This window comes from Schistocerca piceifrons, chromosome 3 (genome assembly GCF_021461385.2).
Source record: "Schistocerca piceifrons isolate TAMUIC-IGC-003096 chromosome 3, iqSchPice1.1, whole genome shotgun sequence".
Lineage (NCBI taxonomy): Eukaryota > Metazoa > Arthropoda > Insecta > Orthoptera > Acrididae > Schistocerca > Schistocerca piceifrons.
The window spans coordinates 521,078,182-521,090,700 of record NC_060140.1 but is presented as its reverse complement, the minus strand read 5'-3'; the positions used below and the strand labels follow the sequence as shown (position 1 = coordinate 521,090,700).

Sequence of the window (12,519 nt, the reverse complement as noted above, 5' to 3'; positions counted from 1 at the left end):
TCGGTTCTGCTGCAGAAGCCTTGAACTTATTCTCAGTTCGAATATAATAAATTTTCTGCAGATTGAGAAGCTGCTGTCCACGAGTCAGCATGGTTTTAGAAAGCATCACTCGTGCGAAACTCATCTTTCCCTTTTCTCACCTGATATACTGCCAACTATGGATGCAAGGCAACAGGCAGATTCCATATTTCCAGATTTCTGGAAAGTATTTGACACGGCGTCCCGTTGCAGGCTGTTAACGAAGGTGCCAGCATGTGGACTAAGGTCACATATATGTGAGTGCCTCGAAAACGTGTTAAGTAATAGAACCCAGTATGTTTTCCTCGACGGTGAGTGTTCATCAGAGGCAAGGGTATCGTCGGGAGCGCCCAAGGGAAGTGTGGTAGCACCACTGTTGTTCTCTATATACATAAATTATTTGGCGGACAGGGTGGGCAGCAATCTGAGGTTGTTTGCTGATGACGCTGTGCGGTACGGTAAGGTGCCGAAGTTCAATGACTGTAAGAAGATACAAGACAACATAGACAAAATTTCTACTTGGTGTGATGAATGGCAATCAACTCTAAATGTACACAAATGTAAGTTAATGTGGATGAGTAGAAAAAACAAACTTGTAATGTTCGGATACAGCATTAGTAGTGTCCTGCTTGACAGTCACGTCGTTTAAATACCTAGCCGTAACGATGCAAAGCGATGTGAAATGGAGTATTACTGCAGTTAAGGCGATTGGTCGTCTTATGTTTATTGAGAGAATTTAAGAAAAGAGTGGTTCACCTGTAAAGGAGACCGCATATAGGACATGGGTAGAACTTATTCTTGAATACTGCTCTCGAATGTTTGGGATCTGCACCACCACATATTGAAGGAGGACATCGAAGCAATTCAGACGCAGGCTGCAAGATTTCTTGACGGTTGGTTCTAACAACACGAAAGTGTTACGGAGATGTTTTGGGAACTTAAATGGGAATCAATGGAGGGAAGGCGACGTTCTTTTCGAGGAACACTATTGAGAAAATTTAGAGAATCGGCATTGGAAGCTGACTGCCGAATGATTTTATGCAGCCAACATACATTGAGCGTAAGGATCACGAAGATAAGATACGAGAAATTAGGACTCATTCGGAGGCATGTAGATAGTCGTTTTTCCCTCGCATTATTTGCGACTGGAAAAGGAAAGAAAATGACTAGCAGTGGTACAATATAACCTCCGCCATGCACCGTACGGTGGCGTGTGGAGTATCTATTTAGATGTACATGTACTGGCGGATCCGACTCTCATGACGTTTAGTGCTCAATTCCGCAATAGTGAGCTCCATATACTTTTGAACAAATAGTGGCCGGCCAGGGTAGCCGAGCGGTTCGAGGCGCTACAGTCAGGAACCGCGCTACCGCTACGGTCGCAGGTTCGAATCCTGCCTCGGGCAGGGATGTGTGTGATGTCCTCAGGTTACTTAGGTTTAAGTAGTTCTAAGTTATAGGAGACTGATGACCTCAGAAGTTAAGTCCCATAGTGCTCAGAGCCAGTTGAACCCTTTTTTTTTTTTTTTTTTTTAACAAATAGTGCAATAGGGAAAGAAGGCAGATGACCCGTCAATAAACCAGTTTTAGTAAAAATGTTCACGAATTTTGTAATTGAATAAATTTTGTCGAAATATGAATGAGTTAAAAAAATGCTTTACCTCGACATCTTACATCGCATACATCTTTCTTCTTACCTTTGAATTTGGTTAATAAGTATGAAATTTAAAGGAAATTACTTGCTGTTGTGAGGTACGAACCAGCGACTTGAAGATTTCAAGACTTTCATGCTACGCACACAGCTACCAGCGAATTTAATAATCAACAAACGTTTTATATAGCATTGGAGATCTTATGAACTTGAAATGCGCTATTTTCGTTTTTTTTAAATTTCTCGCGCTGCTTTAGGGAATTACGTCAGGCATTGAGCTTCAAATCCCATAATTATAAACATAATCAAAGAGGGCTAGGCTGTGAGGTCCTGGCTATAGTACGCAGTCTGCAGACTGGGACTGTTCTGAAGTTCCTTAGGAGAATTCCCAAAGCAAATCAATAACTAGTTGTGTAATATGAGCATGAATTGTATCATGAAAAGGGATACGCAACTTGGAAACTTGCCAATATTTAAATTCGTTCTAAATTCTAGAACGTACAACATGTGACTTTCCCATTTGAGGCCAGTGGACGAGTTAGTTATCTTAGCACTCAACCGAAATAAATGTTGTAGCAGTTCTGAAACCCTGAATTCGCAGCTGATATCCCTCATTCATAGTCCACGCCAGGATTTAATGTTGCACACTTTTGCTGCACAGCTGAATCGAGTCTGAATCGGCACTGCTGCTGTTCAGACCCAGAGCATGTTTCCATGTCCTCGGAGTGTTTCGCAGGTTTAAAGCGATACAAGATTTGAATCCCATCGAAAGCGGATTCACTGAAATAATTTTGCGTAACCTTCCAAGTATGGACATACTAGGGGCACGTTTTGCTCAGTCTGGCATGCAGTCGCCAGAGTTATTGTCGTCGTCTGACATGGTTGTATTTTATACCCACCTGAAAAAAAGTTTTGCATCACCCCGGTTCCCAGAACTCCCGAAGACAGACATTGACTGTGGATATTGTATCACAGACATAGTCCCCTTGACTGTTCAGAGATGTCACTAAACCCACCCAAAGATGTAAACAACCATGCATGAGCAGTGCCTATTACACAGAGGGGGACCGACAGCCGAACAGTTCCAGTCATTCCATCAGGAAGGAGGTACACGACTCGTGTTGTCTGTAGTTCAACCATGCCTACACGGTCAATACCGCGGTTCACTCGCGTCCGCAGTGTTGCTTTGTGCCAGGAAAGGCTCTCAACAAGGGAAGTGTCCAGGCGTCTCGGAGTGAACCAAAGCGATGTTGTTCGGACATGGAGTAGATACAGAGGGACAGGAACTGTCGATGACATGCCTCGCTCAGGCCACCCAAGGGCTACTACTGCAGTGGATGACCGCTACCTACGGATTATGGCTAGGAGGAACTCTGACAGCAACGCCACCATGTTGAATAATGCTTTTCATGCAGCCACAGGACGTCGTGTTACGACTCAAACTGTGCGCAATAGGCAGCATGATGCACTACTTCACTTCCGACGTCCAGGCGAAGTCCATCTTTGCAACCACGACACCATGCAGCGTGATACAGATGGGCCCAACAACAAGCCGAATGGACCGCTCATGATTGGCATCACGTTCTCTTCACCGATGAGTGTCGCATATGCCTTCAACCAGACAATCGTCGGAGACGTGTTTGGAGGCAACCCGGTCAGGCTGAACGTCTTAGGCACACTGTCCAGGGAGTGCAGCAAGGTGGAGGTTCCCTGCTGCTTTAGGGTGTTGTCATGTTGAGCCGACGTACGCCGCTGGTGGTCATGGAAGGATCCGTAACGACTGTACAATACGTGAATGTCATCCTCCGACCGATAGTGCAACCATATAGGCAGAATATTGGAGAGGCATTCGTCTTCATGGATGACAATTCACGCCCCCATCGTGCACATCTTGAGAATAACTTCCTTCAGGATAACGAAATCGCTCGACTAGAGTGGCCAGCATGTCCTCCAGACATGAAGCCTATCGAACATGCCTGGGTTGGATTGAAAAGGGATGTTTATGGACGACCTGACCCACCAAACACTCTGAGGAAACTACGCCGAATCGCCGTTGAGGAGTGGGACAATCTGGACCAACAGTGCCTTGATGAACTTGTGAATAGTATGCCACGACGAATACAGGCATGCATCAATGCAAGAGGACGTGCTACTGGGTATTAGAGATACCGGTGTGTACAGCAATCTAGATCACCACCTCTGAAGTCTCGCTATATGGTGGTACAACATGCAATGTGTGGTTTTCATGGGCAATAAAAAGGGCGGAAATGATGTTTATGTTGATCTCTATTCCAATTTTCTGTACAGGCTCCGGAATCGTCGGAACCGAGGTGATGCAAAACTTTTTTTGATGTGGGTATCTTGCAAAATATGGACGATTGAAATTACTTTTAAACTAACTAAAGATCTTCAAATGAATTACTGCTTATGGGATATCCCACGTATCGAGAACTGAAACCGCGACGAACGAGGACAAGCATTAAAATATTTGTCGGAAAAATTTACGTTTCCACTGCGGAAATGGGAAAAAGATATACACTTTGAAAAGCGGTGGGAACACAAGAAATTAGAGGAAAGCAGGCAGAATCTCGGAGATCAACCTGTCGTATTTACAAAGTTAATACAATACTTAATTATTTTGTTTCATAATTTGCTGTTGTTTTATTTCGTTATTTTGTGTTTCTTATATACTACATTTTGTTACAATTTTATATCCACAATGTATAAATAAAAAAATAAAGCAATAACAAATCTGTTGTAGGAGAAAAAATGGGAAATTTTCCATGTACTTTAATATAAGCCTTCAAAATACTATGATGACTTCACACACTACTGGGACAATTAAAGATATACTTCGTTTAGAAATCGTGGAAATATATATATTAGATTTTAAAAGAATCTCTACTAGCAAGGTATCGAAGGATAGTTGACGGCCGAAATCTAAGTTCATGGTTTATTTACTGATCCTGTATCGAACCATTTGTACAAGGTGTTCAAAATCACCGTCTTCTTTCAAAATATCACAAACTCACTGCAGCCTTCCACTTTTAATTTGTGTTGGAGATCACGGTCTGATTTACTGATAGCACTGAATAGCTTCCGTATCCACCAATTTTCCGTTTTTGTTTATTTCGATTTTTAATCAGAAGTAAAACCGAAACAGAGAGACATGCGTAGGCAAGTCCTCGACACTTTTCGAGCAGAACTGTCCCACGCAGTGTGGATAAGACTTTTTATTTTGGGGTTGTCCCAGAACAGATGCGAGACACCGGATCGTGGCAGCAAAGATACACAACATCGTTACCTTGTAGACTAGGCTTAACGCACCCTAGTGCGATGTCGATCGTCTCGGTGGTTGCCGGTTTTAGTCCAAGTGATGAAAGGAGATTTCATTAACGGAAGACAGAAAATTTTTGCGGGAAGAGAGGTGGTGACGTAGCATCCAAGAAACTGTGCGCCACAGTCCTCGGGTGAATTACAGCTCGCTGAAGTGAGGGCCTCTACCAAACACTATAGACACCCATCCGCTCCGCAGAGGGAATAGAAAGCTTTGGCTTTCAAAACAACTGTTCGGTTTTACAAGAGTATATTTTTAGGTGCATATGCAACCTTACACATACGACAAACATCCAGACGATACAAAAACTCGTCCCATACTTTTGCGAGCGTGTCTGAAGTTAATTCATTCGCTGCTGTGGCTAAGTGAGACGGCGAACACCACCCGAAGTTGGTGAAACGGGATTTTACGTAGACTCTGTTGCTGATTGCCGATACCCGCAAAGGGAGACAGGCAGGTGGGGCGAGAGAGGAGGCACAAGCGACGGCGGTTCACTGACACTGCCGGGCCAGAATGGCGTGGCCGGTGCGTCGGCGGCAGATGATGACTGAGGGAAAATGAGAAACATGGATCTGGCGACTCTGGAGAACAACGTTGCAATGCGAGTTGCGTACACAACTAACAACCAAACCATCGTTGAAGAAGCTCATTTTTAAGATAAGCTCTCACCTGTTGCTCCATCAGTAGAAAATGAGAACGAAAAGTCTTTTGTTGCTGTTTTATCGCCACCTCAGCTACGTGCACATTGGGCAGTGAACGAGAGAGCGAACGAGCGACCCAGCTGCGCCAGAAAGACCCCTTACGGCAACCACACGAACCGACTACTTGCAACTGGAGTTTTTAGTTTTTATGTGCAAATTGAAGTTTACCAAGTTTCTACCTAATGAGCCAAAAATTACGGCCACTGTCCAATGCGAGATTGAATGCCGCCTTGTGAATTTGCAAGCACGTGGCATGGTAAGGAAAGTACGCGGAGTGTACAAGAAGAAATGGTCAGTATCCAGGGAACGCCCATTTTAAGCAAAACATTTTCATGTGTACAATGCCCAGTTCTGTACGGTTTACGAGATAGAGCACATGTAATGTACATTTGTTTTTGGGCTAGTGGCGCACATGTATGTGTCTTACCCCATCCAACCTCTTTGAAGTTTTATTCTAGCCTGACACCTACCTCGTTCCCGTGTGGAGGTGCTGCTACCCCATCGCCCCCCCCCCCCCAACCCCCAGAGATGGCGGACAGGGAAATGCCCATCCATCACATATGAGGGATACTGAGGAAAGAAAATATTCTGGGTGCACCAAAACCAGCACTGCTGTCTTGTGGTGCGTAATCTAGAAAGGCTAGTGGAGGGAGATCCTTACACAAAAAGGTCCGGTCCTCCAGGTTTGGCGTTGTACCCACTGCTAGTAAACCGTCTATGAAAAGACTCCGAGAAGACGAATAACTCACATATGCCTCAGATGAAATGTGGGCCCCAAAATATGACGACCTTTAGCTAGAAAACGAACATGAAGTTGGAAACATGGAATGTACGAATTAAAACAAGATACTTTAGAAGCCTCAGTAAAAAAAATTACACGTTTGTTATGTAACAATAGCAACAATAAAGGACAGAAGATTGTTGGGCAGAAATGTGCAATATATGGATAAACATACAATTTTTAATAGTGGTAAAGAAATTGGTTCCCGCGAATTTCAAACAACCTTCTGTGTAGGAAATGAGCTCGTATCCACAGGAGTATCCTTTGAAGCAGATGATGAAAGATTATGCTATCTTAGAGTAAGCTCCAATCAGTTCAACTTGTCCTAATAAACCGTCATGTATCAGCTAATGATACAGATGATGCAAAAAGTATAACTTCTACGAAAACATATCAGACTTATGGAACAAAATACCAAACCACGATGTAAGATAGTCATGAGGAACTTTAATGCAAAAGTAGGAAAAGACGATATTTACAAACCTTCCACTGGAAAGACAGTTTACGTGATAAAAGTAATTAAATGTCTATCGGTCGATAAACTTTGCTACATCAACGGACATGATTATTAACAGCTCTCCCTTCTCTCACAAACGTATACACAAAGAAAGCTGGAATTAAAGTGATAAGAAAACAGTAAATCGAATTGAGCATGTTCTCATAGATAACAGACACAGAAAAGAAGCAGAGATGCACGATGATTTTAAGGAAAGGGAATGGAGTGGGACCACAATCTAATTATAAGAACAATGAGATTCAGTTTCAAGGCAGCACCTAAAACGAAAATTAAACCTGGAAATATGACCATACTTGAGCTGGAAAATGTAATAGGAGCAGAAGAAATACTAAAATACAATGATGAAGTTTCAAATCAATCCGAGGTTCTAAGTAGTATGGGAGAAAATCATAAAATGAACACTAATGAGTGCGGGAACAGAATAAAAGAAGTCATCCTCACAGCTGCACGTAATACACTGAGGGTAAAAAAGGCAGGAAGAAATGGCTTGATGAATAATCTGTGAAAACTGAAGACAAGCATATAAAATACTCAGGAAACGGCTCCAATGAAATAAGAATCCTGAAAGAGAACTTAGTAACGATAGAGGAACAAAATCAAAAACAAGTAGAAGTGAAAATGTGAGTGAAAACTGCTAATATAGCCTACTAATCCATACAAAAACTTCTAGGGTCTAAACTACTGACAAGGAAAACTACAATTAAGCTTTATAACACAATAACAGACCAGTCCTAACCTATGGAGCGGAAACACGAAGTTTAATTAAGAGAGAAAAACATCAATCATAAGCATCTGAAAACAAAGTTTACAAGAAAATGAATGGTCCATACTATGATAATGAATCGCAAAGTTGCAAGAGAAGGCACAACAGAGAAATCCGCATGCTGTCACAACTAGCAATAATGAGCACAATAAATTCCAGAAAACTTGAAAAAGGGGGGGGGGGCATCTGATGAGAATGAAAGGGGATCAAGTGGCTTCAAGAATATTTTTAGAAAAGTCATTTGGTAAGAGACCATGTGGGAGACCAAGGACTAAATGCACAAATAAAATTAAAAGACTATGCAACAAGATGGACATAAACAACTGGCAGGAAGTGGCATAAGACAGAAGCGTTTGGAGGCAATATGTGAGATATGCAGGGGAACTTCGAAACCTCATTGCTCTCAACATCTTTGCTCGGGGCGTCTTTCTGCCTGTTGAACTCGCAGTTGTCCACAGTGTGTTGTGAGTGAAGTAGTGCAAGGGTTTGAGACGAGAGAAGCATCCGTTAAATTGTTCGTTCACGCGCTGGCAAAAATGCCACACGTCTGTACTAATGAAGAACAAGCAGATATAGTGTATGTTTACGGCTTCTGCGGTGGTACTACTACTGCTGCTTTCTAAGAATATTGCCCGCGCTTTCCGACAGGTCGAATTCCTGATCACAGATTATTTCCGTGGATTTTCCATGCGCTGCCTTAAACAGTTCCCATTTTTCTTCTGAACGTGTAGTTCAGGAACAGCAGTACTTTACTGTGGTCCTACTGCCAGCGCGTGGTGACATTCTGCTCCATCAACGAACCATAAACACGTGTATGACGAACTTTGCGAGAACTTGTACCGATTTCAGATACGGTACAGCGTGTCGACAATACTCACATTGGCGACAATGTCACTAAATGTGTTTTATATCGGAAAGCATTTAGAATAGGGTATATGTCTTCTTTTGCTTGAAAAGATTTTTCCTGTTATATCCCTGAATATTGACAATACGTCCTGGGGCAAGCCGTATAAGCGGCGCAGAGATAAATGGGCATTCACTCTAGTGACTACATGTGCTGCAAGTGAGGGAACCTACTGACATAAGCTACTTCGACTTGTTGTCTGGCGGCTGGGAACGACCATCTCGGAATCAGCAAATATGGTCGATTGTTCGCGAGCTACTATCGTGAGCATCAATTGAAAGTGATTGAACGATTGTGAAACCACTAGTAGGTGACAAGCTATTGCTCGTAGGCGTCTCATCACAGAATGCGAAGTCGCACACCTGTCTGCTCTGTGAAGCAAAACAGAGGGCGATCTGTGCTTGTCCTGACGACAGAGTACGATCACTTGTAGAAATAAAGAGTACCAACAACCGTAGTTTTTATAAAATATATTAATTAAGTGACCAGTTTCGATACTACAATACTGTCACCTTCAGCCCCCTATGCAAACTGGTGATACCTGACCCACGGTGCGTTAGGGCAAGTTCCACGTATATTCACTGGTCTCAAGGAATATACGTATCTGTCCTAATGCACAGGGGTTGGATGTCACTATTTAGTTTGCATAGGGGCTGAAGATGACACTAATGCAGTGTCCAAATTGGTCGCGTAATTAATATATTTTATAAAAGGTACGGCTGTTGGTATTCCTTATAAACTTGTGATCAGTCGCAGTCCCACGTCCACTTCAATGATGGATCATCTAAAACTACGTACGACCACAGTCTAACATACACTGTCTCGATACTCACTGATGCGAAAGTTGTTAGGGTCCCACAGTTGGAACGACACTAGCGCTCCTAGCGCCGAGAAAGCTAGTCTTAAGATTAATGCGTGTTTTCAGATATTTTCTTACATAATTAACGAAATATTTATTACATTTTTGCCTTCCAAGCATTAACAAATTATCAAGAGTCATGAATTATCCTGAAATAAACACGAAAGCAGCCGAATCTCGAGGTTTCAGTGACTAAATCCACAATGAAAGAAATACTTCAGAATATGTGTACAAATGCAACTTTTTCTGCTGAAAAAAAATACAAACACATGAGAAACATATATTTCTGTTTTTGTCTGTTCCTATTATGATAGGCACTTTCTTTGACACTTAATAATTTTCTGTGGAGTCTGATGACCCGTACGTTCTTACACTTCACTCGACCTTCCTATTTTTGTAAATATAATTACTTTTGCTTCAAAGGTGAATGTCTTGATGATTCCTGCCGTTTGTGCCTTAGATATAGCAGGAATTGTATACTGTGTGGTTTTACCTTCAGCCACGGTTGTGGTGGCTTATTTGGTACGTTAAACAGTGTAAGTATTGCATTCCACATAAGTGTCTACGTTCAATATCCACCGATTCGACTGGAAGTGTAGCGAACAAAACTTCACGTTTTTCAGTGGATGTAGGACGTGGAGGTCGTATGCTGTTGACTAGCCATTTTTTTAGTTCTTAAAAGAAAACGACATTCTTCAGAAAATATCTGTAGGTTACAAAAGAGTCGTCAGTAAACAGTCCTGTAATCTACCGTTTCATATTTCCTAGGTTCGTTAGAACCTAAAGAAAGACAATTGTGGTGTCATTTTTTAGCTACTGTCGATTTTTATGGCACTACATACGCTCCTTACTTCAGAAGCTATGTTACACATCAATATAAGTGATACTATTCGCATTCATCTGATATTGTAGTCAGCAGTGTAGCTTTCTGTCCGCTAGTAACAGAATTTTAGCGTAGCGTTGTTGATCGAAGAACGACTGTATTTCTGTAATATTTCGTGTTATGTAAAGTGCGCTCTGTGTCAGGAGTGAATTTCCTCAATTTGGTGGACTTTTATAAGCTGGAGCCCTTATTGACCGGACAGGTATCTTTCATTTTTGTTTTACGACATGTTCACGGATATTGAAATTTTTATTTCCTGTCGGGTCAGACAGGACAACACGACTAGCACACGCACATGGGGAAAAACGTGCTTTTCACTAGAGCTAACGTAGGAATTCTACGCACGTCCATTTTCGTGAAGAAACTGTATGCCAAATAGAGCTAACCGCCGCTGGAGAGCGCAAAAATCAGATTAACCAGCTCGCGACATGTGGCGACGGTGCTGTGTCTCATGACGCTGGATGTCCCATCTGCGTGCACGTCGACGTTAGTTGCCTCGTCACATGTGTCGACGGCTTTAGACTGTGGTACAATACTCACATAGGCACCAGTGTTCCGAAGTAGAACTTCCAGCGCACATTGTTGAATAAGGGGTTCCTCAGCTTTCCGCGTGTTCACGTGGCTATCGGGCGCCAGCTCCGAGCCCGCAACCCACGGGAACAACGTGACCCGTGCGTAGACATCTGAAGCCACATACCTCCGGAAGCATACCATGGATTTGTCGAATTCGTGCCGCGTAGAATAGCTGCTGTATTGCGTCCCAAACGTTGACCACCACGTTATTAAACAGTTCATCATAATCTTTTGGTTAGCCAGTGTATAGAACTACGAAGTTGGAAGAATCTTTTTCAAACAAGCCGTATTTTTATTTAGGCCTCTGACCTACCGCGTTTCAGAGTCAACGCTGTCATACTTTATTTCCTACAGACACGTCACTTTTGCATTTGCAAATCTTCAATAACCGTATCCGGTAACTGACTTACGGTCATTTGACTACATCTAATGTTTCTGAGTTGGACGCAGCTTAGTTAATTCTTCATAAGGGCTGAGCAGGCCGTTTCTGTCTGGCGGAGACGCTCGCTTCCTTTTTCCAGAGGTGGAGTCCTCCTCTAGAGGTTGGCACAGCGGCCTCTCCGTCCTGCGGCCGCAGCAGCAAGTACAGCTTCGTCGCGCGGTACTTACTTCTTGCGCGTACAGTTGTACTCGTCAGAGTAGTCTTTGCAGTCGTTCTCGCCGTCGCAGCGCCACGAGGAGCGGATGCACATGCCGTTGTCGCACTGGAACTCCTCCGCCGTGCAGTTCATCTCGGAAGCTGAAACACAAGAGCCACAGCCCGTGAGCACACAACACCGCTGCCTGCGTCTCACGCAGCCACCTGGTGACTCCTCCGAAACACGAGCACTTGGTGAAATAGCTTTCAACAGATGAACATCTAGTGATTACTACGGGGTGTTCAAAAAGTCTCTCGGCAGTGCCGTATGATTGTTCGCCTGCCTGGGTTACTTCCCTTCAAGTGGACTCTCCCAACATTCCACTGTTTCGTTTATCTCAGCCAGCGTCAGTAGTATCGTTGGTGTGTGTCGTTACGTGTTGACGTGAACGTTTAAGTTTAGTTCCTTCGTTTGTTTCGTTTTGGCACTGTTAAAATGCTAACCATAGGAGAACGTGTGTTTTTAGTCGAACAAGTGTTCAAAGCTGGCGGTATATACACAGTTCCAGTTCGTCAAACATTTAATTCAGTTTTCTTGGAGGCAACACTCCCACATCGCGATACTGTGCGAGATTTGATTAACAAATTTCGAAGTACGGGTTCAGTGACAGATGCACGGAGAAGTAGTCGTCCTAGCGTTTTGTCTGAGGATAAACTACTCGATATTTCCGATAAAATGTCCACGAGTCTGAACAACTCAGTAAGAAAACTCTCCCAGGAAATCGAAGTTAGTATCGGAACGGGCCACACAGCTGCAAGGAAAAAATTATAACTTTCCCCATAAAAAGTGACAGTCGTGCAAGAACTGAAAAATACTGATCATGGCGAGAGACTGTATTATTGTCAATGGTTCAAAAATTTCGTTCAACAAAATGGAAGGAATATTCTTAATGAA

At 43.0% G+C, this 12,519-nt stretch overlaps 1 protein-coding gene across 1 annotated transcript in view; it reads right to left on the bottom strand.

Moving 5' to 3' along the window:
• LOC124789608 (low-density lipoprotein receptor-related protein 4) overlaps positions 1 to 12,519 on the bottom strand; it is a 618,985-nt gene that overhangs the window by 582,730 nt on the left and 23,736 nt on the right. The window contains exon 3 of the mRNA XM_047257023.1: positions 11,597 to 11,726. Coding sequence (XP_047112979.1) covers positions 11,597 to 11,718 — 122 coding nt within the window. The 5' untranslated portion in view covers positions 11,719 to 11,726. The remainder of the gene's footprint in view (positions 1 to 11,596; positions 11,727 to 12,519) is intronic.